This window comes from Microcaecilia unicolor, chromosome 10 (assembly GCF_901765095.1).
Source record: "Microcaecilia unicolor chromosome 10, aMicUni1.1, whole genome shotgun sequence".
NCBI classification, from domain to species: domain Eukaryota; kingdom Metazoa; phylum Chordata; class Amphibia; order Gymnophiona; family Siphonopidae; genus Microcaecilia; species Microcaecilia unicolor.
The window spans coordinates 54447153-54470874 of NC_044040.1; the positions used below are offsets into that span (position 1 = coordinate 54447153).

At 44.2% G+C, this 23722-nt stretch overlaps 1 protein-coding gene across 1 annotated transcript in view; it reads left to right on the forward strand.

Moving 5' to 3' along the window:
* The window catches only part of ASZ1 (ankyrin repeat, SAM and basic leucine zipper domain containing 1), a 295162-nt gene that overhangs the window by 241516 nt on the left and 29924 nt on the right, over window positions 1–23722 (forward strand). The window contains exons 8-9 of the mRNA XM_030217097.1: window positions 16028–16152; window positions 23508–23583. Of these exons, the coding sequence (XP_030072957.1) occupies window positions 16028–16152; window positions 23508–23583 (201 nt within the window). The remainder of the gene's footprint in view (window positions 1–16027; window positions 16153–23507; window positions 23584–23722) is intronic.

Sequence of the window (23722 nt, forward strand, 5' to 3'; positions counted from 1 at the left end):
GGCTACCTGTGCAGCTAAAAACTGTTCTTTATGATGTTGTGTAGGAGAGTGAATATAAGCCCCCTTAGCCTTCCTCAAAGCCTTCTCTGGGGTAATGACCCCCTGTGAAATACATTTGTTAAAAGCATAGGGGTAAGCCACAATATCCCCTTGGAGTACCGTAGACTACCAGAAGCAGAAAAACTGTACCCTGTACCGTAAGTTGTAACAAGAGATACCATCCCTCATTGGACTTGGCGAAGACCTCAGCTGTATATTGAAGGGATTTCTGGATAAGGACAACCACCCCTCCATGGCAACTCCCTGAAGAGGAAAAATAAGCATCACCCACCCAATGGCTCTGGAGCTGAAGGAGAGTTCAACATCTGTTGCTCGTCTCTTGCAAACAGGCAATACCAGCCTAAAAACAATTTAAGGCAGACAAGATTTTTGTATGTTTAAGGGGTGATGTGATGCCCCCCACATTCCAAGACACTATATGATTACTTAGATAACTCAGTTCGCACTAGGGGAAGGGAACCAGTCCTAAACACCATCAGTGAAAGACCTGAGAGCACAGCCACCCCACAGGTACAAGAAAGACAAACAGACAGACTCAATCATCAAACAACCATCACACACACCCATACCAATACAAACGGCTACACCAACTTCAAAATCACACAGAAAAACAAGAAAGACCCACACACTGCAATGACAAGCAGGAAATAGCATTGTTCCTACCAACGACCCCCTCACCCACCACAGAAACCCAGCAACACATGCACTAAGACCAACCACCTACCCACCCACCCCACCGCCCCCCTCCTCCAACACATCAATTTATTAAAAAAAAAAGTATAAAACACCTGGGAAAACCTTAAGGCCTAAAGTGTGCAGTACATCCAAGGTCTTCAGACTGGACCTGAAATGAACATAGTTATCTTCAACCCCTGAGAGGAATATAATTCTTCATTAAAGGAGCAAGGTAGCTGAAAGCAGAGCACAGGTGGGGCACCTAGTAGATTCTAAGTGAATTCTGGATGGTGGCACAACAGCTAAAAGATTGTCCTGTAGACCTTATTATCCTCAAATGAAAATAAGGAAGAAGTAGTTCATTGTGGTCTTGGAGAAATCATAAAGAAGAAAATTTTTAAAAAAAACAAGTTTTGTTCTACAAATCACAGGAAGCAAATGAGTCTTTCTATTTATAGGCATGACAGAGGAGCTTAATAGAAATATTTTGAATCAATTGCAAACTGTTCATTGTGATGTGGAAGTCAGGCCATGCAACAAGATATCACTGTAATTTAATCAACTAAAGACACGTATATGAAGTGGTATCTGGGCATCCTTAAAGTAGAGATATGGTTCCTTAAGATTCAGAGTCTAAGACAATTCAGTTGTGACAGGTAATGCTTTCAGGGGTTCCTAATGAATATATTTCCAAATACATTGAAAATATTTGTATTTTAGGCTCTTTCCAATTACATATATTGGAAATATAGACTCTGTCTTCTCCAGTCATTTGTTTTAAACATTTGGCACATTTAGCTAAAATGATAGAGTTTTATCCTTGAGTATTACCATATATACTCAAATATAAACTGAGTATAAACTGAAGGAGATAAGAATTACAAGCAAAATCCCGGAAACCGCTGGGGGGAAGGAGATGTGTATTAAGAAATGCCGGAAACTGTGGGGAGGCTGTAATATAAACCGAGATCCCCCCAAATCTCTGTTTATATTCAAGTACATGTACTTTTTTTTGTAGATGATAGACAAATAATAATGTATATTATGTTTGACTCTTAGGATATGGTTGATAGTCATGTATAAGTATGCTTGAATACCATTTATGTATAAGTATGCTTGAATACCATTGTAGTTTGAACCAGGAGAAATCAACTGAGAACTGGCTCATTCTTTAGTGGGATTGTTGTTGCAGAAAACAGAGTGCATTACAAGTTTGGGGATGCACCTTTCAGGAGACAAGCTAATTTCCATGGTTGGCTGCTCAGCTTTCTGTACCTTACATCTAATTTGTAAACTATGAAGTTATTTGGATAAGGCAAATCTAAGGTCTTGATAGTACTTGAGTAAACTATGCCTAATAGCTTTAAAAGACTGCAGGTGAGAAAATATGTAGTAGTACCCCTTATGTGTTAAGATCAAGTATACATATGTAGTATCACATCATACCTTATGCTGTGAGTTTATCTTGAGCAGACTGGATGGACTATATGAGTATTTATCTGCAATCATTTACTAAGTTACTACGTAAAAGGCTGCTCTCCGTGGAAGCAAAAATTTGGTTTAAAATTGCCTGCTTGATGTACAGTTATATAAATCAGTCTCAAAACATCTAGCTGATTAAAGTAGTATGTATTACACAAAGACTCCAGTAGTTTTCATATCACAAAAACTTTTTATTGTATTGCAATGCTGACAAACCACTCTAGCATTGCTACCTAATGTTAAGTAGAGGAGTGTGGTAGCCGTGTTAGTCTTAAGGTTATCAATAGAAATCAAACAAATAAAACATGGAAAAGAAAATAAGATGATACCTTTTTTATTGGACATAACTTAATACATTTCTTGATTAGCTTTCGAAGGTTGCCCTTCTTCGTCAGATCGGAAATAAGCAAATGTGCTAGCTGACAGTGTATATAAGTGAAAACATTCAAGCATTACTATGATAGTCTGACAGGGTGGGAGAATGGAGGTGGGTAGGAGGTATGCATAGAGACATCAAAGCATATCATTGATATTCTAACAGGATGGGTGTGGATAGGTGAGGGGTGGGGTGATCAACAGAGACATACAGCTTTATGGTTTATAATGGGCTAGGAACCCCAGATCCTTGTTAAGTCCTTTCTGTTGGGTGTTAAAATATTCAATCATTCTGACTTCAAAGGTCTTACGTTCTTGTATGGTTTTAAAGTTACCTTTCAAGATTCTCACTGTGAAGTCACTGGTACAGTGTCCTGGTCCTGTAAAATGTTGACCAACAGGCGTGGGAGCCCTACTGGCACCAGTATTGTTCATGTGATGTCTATGTAAATTGAATCTTGTCTTAAGCATCTGGCCTGTTTCTCCAATATAGCATCCTTCGTTACATTTTTTACACTGAATGATATATACCACATTGGAAGATGAGCAAGTGAAAGATCCCTTTATGTTGAATATCTTTCCTTTGTGGATGACTGTGGGGTCCTGTGAAATATTTTGGCATAGTTTGCAACTGGATAAATTACAGGGAAGTGTGCCCTTCTGTTCCTTTTCAGTCTGTGATGGAAGTTTACTTCTGATTAGCTTGTGTTTTAAGTTGGGTGGCTGTCGGAAGGCCAGTACTGGTGGGGATGGAAATATCTCTTTCAGTAATTCATCCTCCTGGAGTATAGGTTGTAGATCTCTTATGATTTTCCTCAGTTTTTCCAGCTCTGGATTGTATGTCACTACAAGAGGGATTCTGTCTGTGGATTTTTTCTCCTTGTACTGTAGCAAATTCTCCCTGGGTGTTTTGAGGGAGGAAGCAATATTCGTGGAGATTATTTTGGGGTTGTACCCTTTCTGTTTGAAGGATGCACTCAGGCTTTTAAGGTGTCTGTCTCTGTCCCCTGGGTCAGAGCAGATACGGTGGTATCTTGTGGCTTGGCTGTAAATGATGGATGTTTTTGTATGTGAAGGATGGAAGCTGGAGTTGTGGAGGTAGCTGCATCTGTCTGTGGGTTTCTTGTATATAGATGTTTGTATACAGCCATCACTGATTGAGACAGTGGTGTCCAAAAAATTGACTTTTTCTGGGGAGTAGTCAATTTTGAATCTGATTGTAGGATGGTATGTATTGAAGGCAGAATAAAATTGTTTCAGAGTTTTCTTCACCCTCCGTCCAAATCATAAAAATGTCATCAATGTATCGGTAGTATTTTAGAGGTTTGGTCTGGTGTATATTCAGAAATGTCTCTGAATACTACCGGTACATCGATGACACTTCCCTGTAATTTATCCAGTTGCAAACTATGCCAAAATATTTCACAGGACCCCACAGTCATCCACAAAGGAAAGATATTCAACATAAAGGGATCTTTCACTTGCTCATCTTCCAATGTGGTATATATCATTCAGTGTAAAAAATGTAACGAAGGATGCTATATTGGAGAAACAGGCCAGATGCTTAAGACAAGATTCAATTTACATAGACATCACATGAACAATACTGGTGCCAGTAGGGCTCCCACGCCTGTTGGTCAACATTTTACAGGACCAGGACACTGTACCAGTGACTTCACAGTGAGAATCCTGAAAGGTAACTTTAAAACCATACAAGAACGTAAGACCTTTGAAGTCAGAATGATTGAATATTTTAACACCCAACAGAAAGGACTTAACAAGGATCTGGGGTTCCTAGCCCATTATAAACCATAAAGCTGTATGTCTCTGTTGATCACCCCACCCCTCACCTATCCACACCCATCCTGTTAGAATATCAATGATATGCTTTGATGTCTCCATGCATACCTACTACCCACTCCCACCCTGTCAGACTGTCATAGTAATGCTTGAATGTTTTCACTTATATACACTGTCAGCTAGCACAGTTGCTTATTTCCGATCTGACGAAGAAGGGCAACCTTCGAAAGCTAATCAAGAAATGTATTAAGTTATGTTCAATAAAAAAGGTGGTATCTTATTTTCTTTTCCATGTTTTATTTTGTTTGATTTCTATTGGCTACCTAATGTTAAAACCTCACACATTCATTCCTCCACTCACCTTGCACCACCTGTATTTGAAAACAAACCAACTGTTTTTACATTTTAAACTGCATACTAATGCTGTTTCTTAATTTACATATATTTTGCAGTACTAATACATTATATCATACACAAAGGATCAAAACTCAGTCCTGCCAGCTGAATAGTCCTTTTCCTACAGACACCATGTCTTCCACTTGGGTCGCTGTAATCGTGTTTACATGTAGACGCTTGATGACTGCTCTCCGGTAGAAAAACACTGTGTCTATTGCCCCTCCTTTGGCTGGCTAAATGCACCGCCTCCAATCATCTGTATGCATCAAAATACAAGTGCTGTGTGCTCGAAGACTGACTCAACAGTCCACCATATCTGTTTGTTTGACCCCTCCCCCCCTCTCGGTGGTCCTGAGATAGCTTGGGACTGACACCTCTATAATCAGTTGCATTCTGGTGTTTTCCTCTTTTACCACTAATCCGGTTTTCTGGCATCCAGTTTTTATCAGTTGGGATGAGGATGTCCCAGGTGATCATAACTTTTGTTTTCCACAATTCTCTTATGGTCATGATCCCGGTGCTTTTCCGGTATACTAGTGTTGTAATGCTTATAGAGTTTCCAGTGAATGAGATGTGACACTTTTTTGTGCTTTGCTGCATAAAATCTTTCCACCATCAGTACTTTGCAGCCAGCCATGAGGTGAATTAACTGTTTCTAGCTCTTTCTTATAGAATCTACATATGTCTGTTGCACCAGCTTTATCAGTGCTTGCTGTAAACCATCTTCTGTAATTCGCTGTCCTGGACTGCAACTATCAATCACTCATCCTTGGGTTTCAATTCACCTCTCCTTAACCACGAATGGTTCTAGAGTAACAATTTGTATTTTCCACTGTACTTATGCATTTTCCACTTCTTGTTTCTCCCCTGTTGATCCAGTTCTTTGAAGAGTATTTTTGTCTTCCTTTACAAATTCTGTTGTTTCCTTTTCTTTTGGTACTGATGGATTTTCACCTATTCCTTCTTCTTGCCGGAATGTGTGTCCAAGTTTAATTATGGAACTAGATTCTGAAAGTTTTCTTTCATATTTCAACACCTTTATTGCATTGGGATCTGATGATGCCATTAGGCCTGTAATAGTAAATCGATAGATGTAATCTATTCTTCCATATCATCATGCTGATCAATCCATAGACTGGTGGGTTGTGTCCATCTACCAGCAGGTGGAGATAGAGAGCAAAGCTTTTGCCTCCCTATATGTGGTCATGTGCTGCCGGAAACTCCTCAGTATGTTCTCTATCTCAGCAGGTGGTGGTCACACACAGCAGCAGCTCTGGCTAGGTCTCCAAGCCTAATTTTTAGGTTTTGTTGAGTACCTGGGGTTGAGGGCTCTTCTTGAGCAAGTGCAAACCTGGTGGTGCCAGGTCCCTCCTTTTCTCCCCCCTCCCGCTGGCTCCGTTAAAAAAAAAAAAAAATTTTTTGGACGTCCTTAAGGGCGTTTATTTCAACATTTATTTCAACGTTTATTGCAGCTACTCACTGGGACACCAGTTTGTTACAGCTCGGAGCGAGAAGCAGGTAATTTTTACCTTTTTGTAGCGGGCAGGGGGTTCCCCGATTGGTCTTCACGTGGCCTATGGCGTCGGAGGGCGAGGGCGCAAAGAATCGCTCCCCGGACCGCGTGTGCGCTTCTAGCAGGGATGCGGGGGTCTTAAAGTCTGAGTCGCCCTTGTTGGGTGTCAGTTTGGAGGCCGGTCAGTGTCCCGGTTCTTCCTCCAGTGCGGCGGTTTTTCCCGCCTTAAACGCCCATCCCCCGCTGCTCGCCTCCGCCATCTTGGCCGGCCACTCTGCTCGGACGGCGTCTTCTTGGGCCGCCCTTGAGGTGGGAGACGTTAATTCTATGGCCGCCCTTGATTTGGGCGACGGCAAAAAAGCGGCCAAAGTTAAGCGCCGTTCTTCCCGCGTGGCTCCTTCGCGGAGTGTCGCGCCGGACGCCATTTTGGATGCGCAGCACGTTTCTCCCCTGCTCTTGCGAGCGCTGGTTGAGGGTGCGTCTAGGGCTGTGGCCCAGGCTGCTGAAGTGCACAGTCTGGGGGGTTTCTCCCCCGAGTTCATTTTGCTGCTGCATCAGGCTTTTCTTATGCTAAACGTTGCCCCGGCTCCCTTGTCCGATAAAGGGGTTGAGGCCCCCGGAAGTAAACGCCCTCGGGTGGATTTCCAGGCCTTAGAGGACTCTGTCTCCTCTGATGTAGATGAGGGCAGCGTATCTGGGTTCTCCCAACGGTCCTTTGGGGATTCCTTGGAGGAGACGGAGTCCCGCTCGGATGGAGCGGATGACCCCTCTGCAGCGCGGATTTTTCGCTCAGAGGACTTGCCCAACCTGTTAGTGCAGGCCATGAGCATTTTGAAGATTTCCTCTCCGGAGGACGTCTCTCCCTCAGCCCCTGTTGGCTCCGCCATTATGCTGGGGACGAAGCGCCCGCCTAGAACCTTCCACGTGCATGATGCCATGCACACCTTGATTTCGGCTCAATGGGATGTCCCGGAAGCGAGCCTCAAAGTGGCTAGGGCTATGTCCCGCCTCTATCCTCTGCCTGAAAGTGAACGAGAGGCCTTTCTTTGGCCTACCGTGGATTCTTTAATCACTGCGGTGACTAAGAAAACGGCATTGCCGGTGGAAGGTGGCACGGCCCTAAAGGACGCCCAAGACAGAAGATTGGAGGCGGCCTTAAGGTCGTCCTTCGAGGCGGCTGCTTTAAGTTTGCAGGCCTCAGTTTGCGGCTCCTATGTGGCCAGGGCGTGCCTGACGATTGTGCAGCGGGCTTCCCCTTCGGATCCTTCCTTGAGGGCTGATTGGCCGGCCCTGGAATCGGGCTTGGCTTATTTGGCAGACTTGCTTTATGATGTCTTGAGAGCCTGGGCTAAAGGTATGGCTCAGACAGTCTCTGCGCGGCGGTGGCTTTGGCTGAAGCATTGGTCTGCTGACCACGCCTCTAAGTCCCGCCTGGCTAAGTTGCCTTTTAAAGGCAAGCTGCTCTTTGGGGTCGAGCTGGACAAAATTGTGATCGATCTCGGCACGTCTAAGGGCAAAAGGTTACCAGAGGTCAGGGCTCGGGCCAGTGCTCGCCCCGGTAACTCCAGAGGACGGTTTCAGGAAGCCCGTCAGTACCGCCCGGGCAAGTCTGGCTCCTCTGCCCCCTCTTCCTTCAAAAGGAACTTCTCCCCCAAGCAGCATTCCTTTCGCAGAGACCGCCGTCCCGGAGGTGCGCCCTCCGGTCCTCCCCCAGGGTCTCGTACCCAATGACGGGGCCCTGGTCCATGGCCCAGTGCAGATTGGAGGACGCCTGTCCTCGTTTTTGGGCGAGTGGACCAGGGTAACTTCAGACGCTTGGGTGCTGGAAGTCATCAGAGACAGCTACAAGCTAGAGTTCTGCCGACCCTTAAGAGACGGGTTTGTACTCTCTCCCTGCAAGTCTCCGGTCAAAGCTGTGGCAGTGCAGCAGACTTTGGACAATCTGATCCGCCTGGGTGTGGTCGTTCCAGTGCCAGAAAATCAGCTTGGCAAGGGACGTTACTCCATTTACTTTGTGGTACCAAAGAAAGGAGGTTCTGTACGGCCTATCCTCGACCTCAAAGGGGTCAATCGGGCCTTGAAAGTTCGACACTTTCGCATGGAGACTCTCCGCTCTGTTATAGCGGCAGTGAAGGCAGGGGAGTTCCTGGCATCCTTGGACATCAAGGAAGCGTATTTGCATCTTCCCATCTGGCCTCCTTATCAATGCTTTCTGCGTTTTGCAGTCCTGGGCTGACACTTCCAGTTCAGAGCCCTCCCGTTCGGGTTGGCTACTGCTCCGCGGACCTTCTCCAAAGTAATGGTGGTCATCGCGGCCTTCCTGCGAAAGGAAGGGGTACAAGTCCATCCTTATCTGGACGACTGGTTGATCCGAGCCCCCTCTTAAGCAGAGTGCGGCAAAGCTGTGGACCGGGTGATTGCTCTTTTGAGCTCCCTGGGGTGGATCATCAACTGGGAGAAAAGCCAGCTGCGCCCGACTCAGTCCCTGGAGTATCTGGGAGTTCGATTCGACATCCAAGTGGGCAGAGTGTTCCTGCCAGACAATCGGATTGTCAAGCTTCAGACTCAGGTGGACTAGTTCCTAGTAGCCTCTTCGGGCTTGGGACTATGTGCAGCTGTTGGGCTCTGACGGCCACGATGGAAGTAGTGCCCTGGGCCAGGGCTCATATGAGACCACTACAACACTCTCTGCTGCAGCGCTGGACTCCAGTGTCGGAGGATTATGCTGTGCGCCTTCCCTTGGACCCAGCAGTGCGCAAGGCGCTGAGCTGGTGGCTGAAGACAGACAAGTTGTCTGCAGGAATGCCTCTTGTGACCCCGGAGTGGATTGTCGTCACGACGGATGCCTCTTTGACGGGCTGGGGAGCCTACTGCTTGGGAAGGACAGCGCAGGGGCTCTGGTCTCCTACAGAGGCAAAGTGGTCTATCAACCTCCTGGAACTCAGAGCCATTCGGTTGGCGCTTTTGGAGTTCCTCCCGGTACTGGCGTTGAAGCCAGTACGGGTCCTGTCGGACAGTGCCACGGCTGTGGCCTATGTCAACCGCCAGGGAGGTACCAAGAGCGCCCCTCTAGCCAAGGAGGCCATGAATCTATGCCAGTGGGCGGAAGCGAACCTGGAACAGCTGTCAGCGGCCCACATTGCCGGAGTCATGAATGTCAAGGCGGACTTTCTCAGTCGCCATACCTTAGATCCCGGAGAGTGGCAGTTATCGGCTCAGGCGTTCTTGGACATCACGAAGCGCTGGGGCCAGCCGAGCCTAGATCTGATGGCGTCATCGGCCAATTGCCAAGTGCCGCGCTTTTTCAGCAGAGGATGGGACCCTCGAACTCTGGGAGTAGATGCTCTTCTCCAACAGTGGCCAACACAGGAGCTTCTCTATGTGTTGCCGCCCTGGCCCATGTTGGGCAGGGTACTAGACCGGGTGGCAAAGCATCCGGGCCGGATAATCCTGGTGGGTCCGGACTGGCCCAGACGTCCCTGGTATGCGGACTTGATCAGGCTCTCAGTGGATGACCCTCTGCGACTGCCAGTGGAGCAGGGCCTGTTGCATCAGGGTCCCATGGTGATGGAGGATCCCTCCCCCTTTGGTCTTACGGCCTGGCTATTGAGCGGCAGCGTCTGAGGAAGAAGGGCTTCTCAGACAAGGTCATCGCCACTATGATGAGAGCGAGGAAGCGCTCTACTTCTACTGCTTACGCCAGGGTTTGGCGTACCTTTGCAGCGTGGTGTGAAGCAGGCTCACTTTCTCCCTTCACTGCTCCAATTTATTCAGTGTTGGCGTTCCTGCAAGAAGGTCTGGAGAAAGGCCTGTCGCTCAGTTCCCTTAAAGTCCAGGTAGCGGCTCTGGCTTGCTTCAGGGGCCGTCTGAAGGGTGCTTCCCTGGCTTCGCAGCCAGATGTGGTGCGTTTTCTCAAGTGAGTTAATCACCTGCGCCCTCCTCTGCACTCAGTGGTGCCTGCGTGGAATCTCAACCTGGTGCTAAGAGCCTTGCAGAAGCCGCCTTTTGAACCCTTGTCGAGGGCATCTCTGAAAGACCTGACGTTGAAAGCAGTCTTTTTGGTGGCTATCACTTCAGCCAGAAGAGTTTCCGAGCTCCAGGCGCTCTCATGTCGAGAGCCTTTTCTGCAGTTCACTGAGGCAGGAGTGTCTATTCGCACAGTGCCTTCCTTCCTGCCCAAGATTGTTTCTCGCTTCCATGTGAATCAGCAGCTCTGTCTACCGTCCTTTCGTAGGGAGGACTACCCAGAGGAGTACTCTGCTCTCAAATATCTGGATGTGAGACGAGTCATCATCAGATACTTGGAAGTGACCAATGATTTCCGGAAGTCGGATCATCTGTTTGTCCTGTTTGCAGGTCCTCGTAAGGGTCTGCAGGCTGCTAAGCCTACAGTGGCAAGATGGGTCAAGGAAGCCATTGCAGCGGCTTATGTGGCCGCGGGGAAGGTGCCGCCTATCCAGCTGAAGGCTCACTCCACTAGAGCTCAGGCGGCCTTGATGGCAGAGGCCGGGTCAGTCTCCTTGGAAGAGATTTGCAAGGCGGCAACTTGGGCATCGGCCCATACCTTCTCCAGGCATTACCGCTTGACTGTGGCTGCTCGGGCGGAGGCCCGGTTTGGAGCTTCAGTGTTGCGGTCAGGGATTTCAATGTCCCGCCCTGGGTGAGTACTGCTTCGGTACATCCCACCAGTCTATGAATTGATCAGCATGATGATATGGAAGGTAAAATTATGTATCATACCTGATAATTTTCTTTCCATTAATCATAGCTGATCAATCCATAGCCCCTCCCAGATATCTGTACTGTTTATATTCTGGTTGCATTTCAGGTTCAAGTTTAGTCTTCAGTTCCTGTTCAGGAGGACTTCGTGTTCAAGTTTTTTCAATTGGATTCTTCAAGAGTTGAGACGAGTTTGTGTTACAGTGAGCTGCTGCATTCCTCTCCCCTCCGTTTTACGGGGCTGGATTGAGACCTAAATTCTGCCGGCGCTCCCTCCCGCTTCGTGCGGCTGTAGGGCAGCTTTGTACCCCTCCCGCTTCGGCGGTGTTAGGGTCAGTCAGCTCCTCCCGCGGTTGCAGGATAAGCCAGGTCCCCCCGCATCGGCGGGTGTGGTGTCCCTCCCCCGCTCCGCGGGGATGAGCTGGACGGATTCCCCTCCCCCACTTGTGTGGGGATGAGCTGGGTTAATTCCCCTCCCCCGTTTCGGCGGTGGTGAGCTGGGCAGAGTGTCCCTTTGTGGGTGTAATTCTCTAAGTGCTGAGTCCTGCGGATGGAGCTTTGATATCGACATACTGAGGAGTTTCCGGCAGCACATGACCACATATAGGGAGGCAAAAGCTTTGCTCTCTATCTCCACCTGCTGGTAGATGGTCACAACCCACCAGTCTATGGATTGATCAGCTATGATTAATGGAAAGAAAATTATCAGGTATGATACATAATTTTAGGCATACACTGAATCTTATAGATGTCCTCATGGGCATGGAGGAGTTTTCTTGTTTGCACATAGTTTTTCAAGGTCTTTAAGAAGCCAAGCTACAATACCAAAACTTTGAGAGTGCAGAAAGTGCCAGTTGAGTAATAGCCTGTATTTTATTCCATGATATTAATGCACTCTTCAATATCAGTTTTAGTCTTCTATAATAATCTTTACAGATTTTTTTTTCTCTCAGCAATTTCTGTTTAATAGTTGGTTGTTCTTCCTCCACTCCTGGATATTTATGTGCCCCTTCCTGTTCAAGTTCCTTTATCTCTGTCATCAGACAGATGTTTTCAGTTTTGCTCAACTTTCCCCTTAGGAAAGTCAATTTAGCATATTAATCCAGCCCAAGAGTCATCTGAAAAGTTTCTCACCACTCAAATTGTTTTGCTAATTGCGGGTTACTGGAGCTGTAGAGTTTCAGGTCATCTACAAACATTAAATGCGATGTGACCTCTGGATTGTTGGCATCTTTTGGAGTAAGACTAAATCTATAGCACAAGGATTAATAAAGAGTACTCGGATTAAGGGCCAAACAAAACAGAAGCAGGGGCAAGAGTTCTCACTGAAATGTGCATCACTGTATCTTGATGTTAGGAATGACAAATTGGGCCATCTACGTACTGCAGGTGGAGTATAAATTGACACTTTTTCATGGTGGTCTTGTTGAATTCAATCCATTCAGAGTTTATTTTGTACATTTCAAGTCAGTTTATTATTCAGGAATGTAGGGTGCTAACAAAGGCTTTTTTATAGTCAATCCATGCTATACTAAGATTTCTTTTTTCTTAGCCCTGGCCATGATGTCTTTATTCAACATTAACTGGTCTTTCATTCCATATACTCCTCTCTCGTTACCCTTCTCTATTGCTATGATGTTGTTAGAGTCTATATGATCCAGTGCATTTTTTTCTAGCAAAAAAGGTGCAGGTACTCAAATGCCAAGTCACCCTTCAGGGGTGGGGTGATCACTGAGGGACCCACCCCACAATAGCCAGGCCCCCTGCAACCAGTCATAGAATCTATGACAAGGCAGAATTGATGTGTAGAGCCTGAGCTCTTTCATTAAAACTTGGGGAACATGGGTCAATTTTAGCAGACAATGGAAAAGGTGCCGGTACTCAGTACCCCCTCAAAAAAAAGCCCTGATATGATCATATAATCTATCAGCATCTATTGCAGTGAACAGCTTATAGACTGTAGGTAGACAAGTTATCGGGCTATAATTTTTAGGAATGTTATGTGGATCTCCCTTTTTAAGAAGTAGTGTTCTGCCTGATATTAGCCAGTCAGAGCTGGCTGCCTATTCAATTGATTTTTGCAGTTTGCTGTATCTTGGTGGAAAGATGTTAACTGTTTGAGCCAAAAATTGGTCTCTCCATCTGAGCCGACTATTCCAATTTGGGGCTCTTTTTAACTTGTTTTCCAACTTTTTTTTAATTGTTACTTAGGCCTTTTCATAGGGGTAATGTTTATCCCTTCCAAATTCAGATATGCTCTACAGGGTCCTTATATAACTTTCTCCAGAATGTTTGTCTCAGCTTTAGTTGGCCGTGTTTTCACAGTACAGATGTTCTTTCCCAGTTCCCTGTAGAATCAATTTGGGTTTCTCTAAATAATTTATTTTGATATTTCTTTTCTGTTTTCTTCAAATCTCTGAAAGTTTTGTGCTTCAACTGTTACTTTCCATTTATTATTGGAGTTATGAATTTAATATCTTCCTCTATCAATGCAACATGTTTCAGTTTGATATTTTGGATCTTCCTAAGTATTTTTGGTGATTGTGATACTTTTAGGTACCCATCTATCAATGACACCTCTGTTGGCAGAGATTTTATTTTTCCCTCAGTGTGAGTTTTCCAAGGAGGAGGAGATGTCTTACTCTTTGTTGTTTGATCCAGGATCCTCCATGGTAAAACTCTGTAACAATTTTGGCTGCAAAATAGCATATTCAGTTAATTTCCATAATATCCAAATCCTGCCTTTTTATACAGATTTTGGCCTTATTTATCCAACTCCTTATTCTAGATCAGTGCTTTTCAACCTTCAACTCATGGCACACCGACAAGGCGCTAAAATTGTCAAGGCACAACTTCGTGTTTGAAGCCTGATACCTTCGGAACAATAAGATTGATGAATTACCTGCAAGGATCCTTTAAAAAGCTGCGTTCTTTGAAAAAAAAAAATGAAAAAAATATATATAGGATGCTTATCTTCCTCTGAGTTGCTTCATTTAACATTGTGCCCTACAAAGGCCATCTTCATTGCCATGCTAGGTCAGGCCACTCCAGTGGCATTAATCAAACTGCTGTGCTTGAAACTGAGATAACTGCAGTTATAAACCATTTGAGTTTCACAATGTAAAAAATACCCCTAAAACTTCTCTGATTAAAACAATTTTATCATACATGTTTTGTTCAATTGTCTTTTCCTTCTCTACAGTATTTTGCCAAATGTAATGGTTAGTAAGGGGGACTTTTACTGAATATTAACTCCAGTTATCTGCAGCAGGGCCCATAGGAATAAAATGAGACCCGATTCAACTATCTTGAGCTAACCTTTAGTAAAAGACCCTAAATTTTTATAAATCTTCTTCCCCCCCCCCCCCCCCCCCCCCCCGCACAGGTTACATAAATTTATCCACCTTGACATTTAGCACAATACATGCAAAAATATATTATGAAAATGTGTGTACTCATTTTAAATGACTAAAAAATTATGATTTAAGATTTTAATAAGGATCGTAGCACAAAATTTGGAAACAGCATTACCTGTTTCCCCCAGCTTGCATCAGGGGTCTGCTTTGTCTGGAAAAAATAACCTTAAAATTTGACAGACAATATAACAATCCCTGTGAGCTTGCCAAATCTCAGAAACACTGAAGCAGCAGCAGCTGGAGATAGACAAGGACAAAACATCAGTTTGCTCACTTTGTACAAAATTTGTTTTATTATACTAGTCCAATTTTAAGAACTATATACACAAAATATACACAAAATAAAGCATGCCCCTACCATACATACACAAAGATATGTACTCCATGGTTCCAAAAATATTTCATTACTAGAACATATTAAAGGCCCTGTTTACTAAGCTGTGCTAAGGGTGAGCTAGTGTTTTTAGTGTGCACTTAAACACTAAAAAAAAAACCCATATATTCCTATGGGTGTCACTGCGGCTTTTGGAGGAGCCTGCGGGCAGGTGAGAAACTGGGGGGGAGAGATGCAGGACTCTGGCGCAGGCGTGAGAGATGCCCAGAAATGAGCAGTGGATTTCGAATGATCCTCCCTCAAACTTCCGTGGCACACCTGGGGACCTTTCGCAGCACACCAATTGACAATCACTGCTCTGGATGTTCACTTTAACTTGGGTAACCTTTTTGTCTCTCCTGGAACCAAGTAAATTTATCTATATAAGCCAGCAGCTCAACTGCTAATTCCTCCACCTCTGGGTCCTTTTCCTGCAATTCTTCTTCCTCTTCAGTTGACTTCTTTTTCTTGTCCCTCATTTATCATTCCATCTTGCGTTTCGGCAAGCTCCTCTCCCCTTCTCTGCCGCTGCGTTATCTACCAAAGAAATCTCACTTCTTGCACATCTTGTTAAGTCCCCTTTCTCCCTCTCTTTTCTGCGGCATCATTCAGCTATTTCAAGACATCCTCAGGTACTATTTTTAATTTGACAAATCAAGGATCTTAGATTAGCATCAGCTTGCCTTTTGTTTGTCCTGCATTTTCCTATGTGAGACCTTACATTTGGAATAAACTCCCTTGTGCATTGAGAGAGAACCTTAGTTATTTAAATTTTAGGAAATTTCTCAAAGTAATATTATTTGAAGAATGTTTTAAACAAAGGTAGAAGGTATCGTGTCTATCTTTTAATGTTTATGACATTTTATTGCTTTTATTTATGATTATAACTATATTAAGTTTCAATTGTCTTCTATGGTGGATTGTGAATATCGGAATATTAAGGTAATAAATTAAATTTGAATATGCTCATTGCATCACATTACAGGAAAAAAAAAGCTTAAAGCAGTGGCACCCCTGGCCCTTCCTTGTATAATTATATAGTCCATGATGCTATTCTGTTGAATATCTACTGCAGTTCTTAATTTGAATGATGTATTGATCATGTAGGCTGGGTAACTATGGTTGCTACCATGCCAACAACTGTTAGCATGGCTTAAGAGTACACACAGAAGAAACCTGGAAAAAACATTGAACATCAGTTTATATCTTTTTGTGTAGCTTTTTAGTATGCTTTCATTGTCTTCAAATAATTTATGGGGGAAGTTCCAAAGCCAAACAAAAGAGGAGGCTATCTACAAATTCTTCAAATCAGGATCTGATGCTATAAAAGACTACAGTACAAGGTAAGAAGGTATAATAGACTAATTTTATATTTTCTGAATAACTTGCTAGTTAATATATTTTTATATGAACAGTATAAATGCTCCATAAAAATTTAGGAAACTATTTGCTATATAGATAACAGTGAGAAATGAGAGGTCTGAAATTTGCATGATTTCAAGTTGTTGTTTTTTTCATTTATAGACCGCATTTCATATGGCAAGGTTATATAACACAAACAAAAACAATATCCTAATGCCTTGACTTAGTAGTTGGAATACAGAAACCCAGTTTGGAAGCCATGCCATTATCAGTGTTTTGTGAAATGGTTTCTCTGGGAACATTTTTCTAATAGGATTAAAGCACTGCTTATTAAAATTATATTTTGCTTGTTGGATATTGTGATATGTTGCCAAATCCTTCAGAAGGAATCCTCTATTTTTACTTTTATGGCTAAATCCTCTGTTCATGTGCATGGGTGTGTGCAAAAATATTAGGGCTGCATTTCAATTAATTTTTAATTGCAATTAATCGCACAAAGGTAATGTATTTGTTCCCCACTGTAGCTCCTTGTGACTCTGGACAAGTCACTTAATCCTCCCATCGCCCGAAATACAAGATAAGTACCTGTACATAATATGTAAACCACTTTGATTGTAACCACAGTAGAAGTCCAAAAACCCAGACTGCTCAGGGATCAAGTCAGTCCAGATTTTTGAACTTTTCCTGTTTCTCAGGCAGTACTTGTTACCGAGCAGCCAGTCCCTCTCCCAGGCCCCAGTTCCTCCCCTCCCCCCTTTCTGTCTAATGTCTTCCCTCCTCTCCTAGTCCTGCTTGCTTGTTCTTTGTTACAGGTACCTTTCCTGAAGTCTTTGGTGCTGAAGCACCAGTGGCAGCCTCACTGACTTCCAGCCCATCGGAAGTATCTTTGATTTCAGCTGGGAACACGTCACTTTCAGTACTGCATGTGGCCTTTTGGCCTCACTTCAGCTCCCAGGGTCTTCACCAAGTGTCTAGCGGTAGTTGCAGCATCACTATGCTGACTGTGGGAGTCCATGTGTTCCTGTATCTCGACAATTGGCTAATGAAGAGCACCTCAGAGGAGGGCGCTCAGGAGTCCATGCTATTCAGGTGCTCGAGCTATTAGGGTTCATTTTAATCTACCCCCAAGTCCCATCTCTACCATATCTAGTGATTGGACTTCATAGGAGCCCTGCTCGACATACAGAGGGTTCAAGCCTACCTTCCAAGGTTCATGCCTCTCAGCGGGTCACAGCTCGACAGATGTTGAGATTGTTGGGCCACATGGCTTCCACAGTGTATTTTACACCCATGACATGAGATCAGCGTAATGGACCCTAGCTTCTCAGTGGTACCAAGCCACAGGGAGTCTAGAAGATGTCATCCAAGTGTCCCCAGAGTTTGTATGCTCTCTTCAGTGGTGGACAATTCGATCCAGTTTGACTCTGGAACTTCCAAATTCCTCAGCCGCAAAAAGTGCTGATGATGGAGGCATCTCTCTTGGTATGGGGAACTCATGTAGGTGGGTTTCACATTCAAGGTGCTTGGTCCTCCTAGGAAACGAATCTTCAGATCAGCCTCCTGGAGCTTTGAGCGATCTGGACTGCTGTAAAAGCTTTCAGAGATCGGCTGTTTCACCACATTGTTCTCATCCAAACAGACAATCAGGTTGCGATATATTACACTAACAAGCAGGGGGACACTGGATCACTCCCTCTGTGTCAGGAGGCCATCCGGATGTTGCATTGGGCTCTCCAACATGGCATGTTCCTTCGAGCGGGTGAAAACAATATCCTGGCCAACATAGCAGGATAATGCAACCTCACAAGTGGTTTCTCAATAAAGGCATTGCCTACAAGATCTTCCAAGCATGAGGCATCCACTCAGTGGATCTTTTTGCTACTCGGATCAATCACAAGGTCCTTCAGTTCTGTGCTTTATATGCTTTAAGGGCAATTCTGTAACTTAGGCGCTCATATTTATATGCACGTTACTTATGAAAATGCCTGGAATTCCTGGTGTTGTAAATAAATTAAGTTGGCTACAAATGTTCAAGCAATGTTCCACCAATTCTTATCTATTGAAAGTTGAAAAACTTGAATTATGTCATAAATTCCAACTTACGAGATAGCCAGTGTGGCCATTGTCTTCTCATAACGGTGCCACAACATGCTTAGTCCAATGACGGGGTGAACCATTCAGAATGGATGTCAAAAGTATCTGTGTCCAGTGGGTAAAGGATATAAAATAGTTTATCCATATGTGCTCGTAGCCCACACTCAGATGCTGCCTTTTGAAAATCTACAACTGTCCTCAACTCAGAGTTTTGCTTCTTTGAGAGTTTCCAAGCTGAAGTTGAAGAGCTTGCCAAAATGGGAACATGTTTGATGTGTATTATGGAAACTGAGCTGAGCCTTGTGTTATATGCCTGTGTATCATCACCTATGCATTAGCAGAGAAGCCTTGTAGATTACTGCTGGGAGAATTATGAGCAACTGCACATTGAAGAGTGTCACGATTGTGGCCGTGACCCCTCTTTTGACTCACCTTATTTCTGCTGGTCGGCTCATGGGCTGGCTTCTATCTGCATTGTTATGTTTGTCCTGTGTGTTCAAGTCTCACTTTGGGGTTGAGTGTAGGGTTTCTACTTCCTGTGTGTTCCAAGCCTCACTTCGGTGTTCAGTGTATATTCCTGTTTCTGTCCTGTAGGGTTTCCACTTCCTCTGTGTTTCAAGCCTCACTTTGGGTTCTGTGTATTTCCTGTCTCTATCCTGTTTATAAGGAAGTGGTTGACTTTCATTCAGGGCCTTTGCAATGCCAAAGGTCCCCAGGTTAGTCCGTGTGCAGGGTGCACTTCTGCCTTGTTCTAGTCTGTGTGCTCATGGGCACTTCTGTTTAGATTGCTTGCCTTGTTCTTGTCTGTGTGCCTGTGGGCACTTCTGTGTCTTGTTTTCTTATTTTGGTGCCTGTGTGCACTTCTGCATTTAGCCTTAGTTCTGTTGTTTGTCTGTGTGGGTTAGCTTTGTGTCCTGCCTAGTCTGCCTTGCTTGTTCTAAACCTTCTACCTTAGCTTCAGCCATTGTTCTGTTGTTTGTCTGTGTGGGTTAGCTTTGTGTCCTGCATAGTCTGCCTTGCTTGTTCTAAACCTTCTACCTTAGCTTCAGCCATTGTTCTGTTGTTTGTCTGTGTGGGTTAGCTTTGTGTCCTGCCTAGTCTGCCTTGCTTGTTCTAAACCTTCTACCTTAGCTTCAGCCATTGTTCTGTTGTTTGTCTGTGTGGGTTAGCTTTGTGTCCTGCCTAGTCTGCCTTGCTTGTTCTAAACCTTCTACCTTAGCTTCAGCCATTGTTCTGTTGTTTGTCTGTGTGGGTTAGCTTTGTGTCCTGCATAGTCTGCCTTGCTTGTTCTAGTCCCTTCTACCTTAACTTCAGCCATTGTTCTGTTGTTTGTCTGTGTGGGTCAGCTTTGTATCCTGCTTGTCTCTGCCCTGTTTGTCTTCAGCTCCAGTTAGCTTCTGTTCCCCTCCTGTTTGTCTCTGACCTGTCTTTAGCTCCAGTCCCCTTCCTGCTTGCCTCTGCCTTGCAAGTCTTCAGCTTTGGTTCTGTCCCTGCTTGTCTGTCTTTACCCTGGTAGTCTGTAGCTCCAATCTCCTTCCTGCTTGTCTCTGCCCTGTTTGCTGCCAAGCTTGTTTGTAAATCCTGAATCTTGCTTGAGTATCCTAAATCCCATTCCAGTCAAGACAAGCTTGTTCTTGAATCCAGGTCCAGTCAAGCCAAGATGGCAATCTTACCTAGGTGGCTGTACTTGTTGCAGACTTGAATATCTTTCTTTCCTCTTGTTGTGCACAATTGTTGTACACCGATTCAACTGGTGCTTGATTGCTGTGGATCTTTTAGGGGATCCACGATGGAAGAGATGATGCTGTTTCGTTAATTGTGCTTCCTAGCAAGGAAATGCATTCTGCAGGAATGGACCTTATCACGGTCACCTGAATTCTGGCATTGGCGTAATATGATACACTTACTGGTAACCTGGGAGGCGAAGGATGCAAGGGGGGCTTTAAAATGGAAAAGTCGTTTTCAAAAACCTTGGGGGGTCTACCTGGCTTCTTTGTCTCCGCGGGGAAGGAGTCTGATGCTTAATAAATTGGGGGATTAATTAGCAAGATCTATTTTTTTTTTTTTTTTTTTTAGTGGGGGAACTGGCTAACCTCTCTGGAATTAGCTAGGGGAGTTCTCTGCAAGGAGGGGATGGAGGGAGTAGTTATTATGAAGCTAGGGGTATTGGGTCAAGGAGACTAGTTGTGCAACAACGTCATAGGGTCTAACCAGGGGTGTAGCTACGGGTGGGCCTGGATACGCCCAGGCCCATCCAATCACAGCTCAGGCCCACCCATTCTTTCTGACCCTCCAATCAGCTGGCACAGCAGCAGTGAATAACAGCAGCCCTCTGTCCTAATCTGTCTAATTTTTCTTGCCTGCAGTGGAGCGTGCAGTCTGCTAGAGCCTGTTTGCACCGGATCATGAAGACCTGCAGGCAGTAGCAATTTCATCATCTGAAGGTAGCACGGGACCTCCTAACTACATGCACGCTGACGAATCTGCAGCGTCCCGCCCCTTAGAACACAAACTTCCTGTTTCCATAATAAGGTCGGGATCCTGCACGATGTCCTTCTGATTCCTGCACCGTTCAGTGCCAGGCAACGATGTCTGGCTTTGCTAGATTGCGGTGCTGACCCTTCCAACAGCTACTTTGTAATGTAGGGTTGTTTCTTTAACCTTTTCCGGTGTAAATATTAGCGCTGATTGTGTGCTGTTTTGACACTTCTGTAGTGTGAAACAGTGAAGCTGGAAAGAGCCGCATTCCCTGGGTTGGAGGAGTAATGCTCAGACCTTACCTCCCCCCCTCCCTCCCTCGTTTGAAATGCAAGCCTGTCTTTCTCTTATGTTGCCCTGTCCAATGAAGAAGTTGTGACAGTGGTTTCACATTACCCAGTCTAAGTGGGATCGTTTCCCTCCTCCCCCTACACACACCTCCGATGGGAGGTGAACGCTGTCCCTCTGCTCATCTTTTTAGATGGGCTGAAAATTCCGCTGGTCAGATCCCCCTCCTCGACTGACAGGAAAATGAATGTTTGAAAATGTGGGGGGAACTATTCAGTGGAACTTTTCTATTAGCTAGGGTCTGCTTTTGACCTGAAATCTCGGGTGGGCTTTTAGGTTGAGCATAGGAGTAGATGTTGTCCCTCCAAGTTGTTCATGTCAAGCTTAGATCTTCGTCATACATGCAGATGTTTGGGTGATCCAGTGGCAGCTACTGCTGAAGAGCTGGCGGTGTTGCAGGGAAGGGAGCTGTTGCAGGGGACACAAAGATCTGGAGGACAGCTGTTGTGAATGTCTTCAGCTGAATGTCTTCTTTGCTAGCTAAGGGATTTAATTGTTAAAGTTGGGGAGGGGGGGTGGTAAGGGAAAAGGACATGCACGCCTACCCAACCTACCTACTGGCCCACCCAAAATTTGCCTTCTGGCTACGCCACTGGGTCTAACTGGTATCTACGTAGAGTAATGGCAAACTCAACAAATATCTGCAGTCGCAATAATAGTAAATTATAGCCCTCATTTACTTTGTACATTGCAGAAGTATTGAACTCTAGGATAAGGCTATAAGAAGCAAGGCCCCCTTTTTGCTATATCCGGTTAACTTGTTTCTGCCAATATAACATAGTTTACTTGGATTGGAGGTCCAATTGTGGTTGCAGTCTAGAAGTGTCAATCATCGGATTCAAACATAACTGAAGGGAAGGGGGGGCAGAATTTATCGTATTGTGGAGGGGGATGGAGATTGGACTGTGTGGTGGTTGTATTTTGCGATGATGGAGGTTGTGGGGGGTATTAAGAGGGGGATATGGTATACTGCTTTGGGAACTCTAGTTTGGTTGGTTTCCGTTTGGAGGGAGTTGTGCATTTTTTTGATATGTGTGTGTATATATATATATATATATATATATATATATATATATATATATATATAATATATATTCATTGTTCAGTGCATTGCTAAGTAATGTGTACTTTGCTGATACTTCAATAAAAAATGTTTAAACATAAAAATTGCAGTGGATATATGTGCATACAAGTATATGCAGGTAGCCCACCTCTGCATATTTTTACCTGGAGTAAGTGTAGATATTGTGGGGGTAGAGCTATTCTCTGAGGACAAGCAGGATAACAGGTCATGTGGGAAGCTTCCCAGCTTTAGTACAAGTTCTTCATTGCACATGCATGCCACTTCTACCTGTGTCTGTCATGTGAGACCACCTCACTTTTCATCTTTTTGCCTTGGATACATATTACAGGATCTCCTCAAGATGCTGTTTCTTCACTAAACAGTTTGGTTTTGTAAATTTCTTGTGCTACTGTCACACTTTTTTCCCAGTTACCCCTGGATTTTATAGGTGGCACTCAAAATTGTATGCGGAAATTTGGGTGTGCATCCAAATTCTGTGCACAATTTAATTGAATAATTCACCGATTGGGCACTAATCAATTTTCGGCGCTAATTGGCAAAAATAAGAATCTACATGTGCATCTTGCTAGGCATAGTCTATAAAGATGCACACATAAATTCTAGTATGCGCATGTGAAAAGGTAGCATGGCCATGGGTGTCATGGGCATTACAAGAATTTGTGTGCACTGTTACAGAATACGCCTGATCCATACCTAATTTAGGCACAGGGATTTACACAAAGTTTCAGCAGGTGTAAATCTTCGTGCCTAAAAGTTAGGTGTGGATTCCATCGCTACTCTGGGGCACAACTCGGAGCACCGATTATAGAATAACACTTAGCACTCTTTTTTTTTTGTTTGTTTTTTTTTTTTTTTTTCAGCATCATACGTAGAATTTTGTCCTTGGTGTCTTAGCTAGGTTTTTCAGCCATTTCCAGATCATCTTGGTATTTTTTTGTTTTATCCTTATGTAGGCATCAGTTGAGGCCTTCAGGCTCCCAGTGTGTTCAAAATTGAGTCATTTGATTTTGCAATTCCTATTTTTCCAAATGAGATGTCCCAGGGGAAAAAAAGTAAAACAGCTCCTAGCGGCTTTAAAAATTGAATGGATCTATTTGGGATCTGCTGGGCACTACTTAGTGACCTGTGTTGGCCATTGTTAGTCTTACCCAGCATGGCTTATCTCATGCTCTTATGTAACACAGTATACCTATATGATAACAAGAAGCAGTATTCTTACTGAAATGTTATTACAGTTATCGTACTGATCTATATATAGTACTGAGAAATAAGTTGGACTCCCCAAATATATTAAATTTTACAGTTACTAACAGTTATTTTCTAATTATATAGTTGCTGTATAAATTTTAGTGGCCTAGAGGTGTTTTTACATGGACTTGAACTGAAACATTTAACAGACTTATTGAAGGTAAGATTTATTTTTCTTTCCACACAGGTTTTTGTTTTGTTTTTGTTTTTAGAAACTGTTTTTTTTCTCCTAGGATCTGGATTTTTTTTTTTTTTTTACATTTCTTTTTTTCCCTTTATAAAGAAACTGATGATAGGAA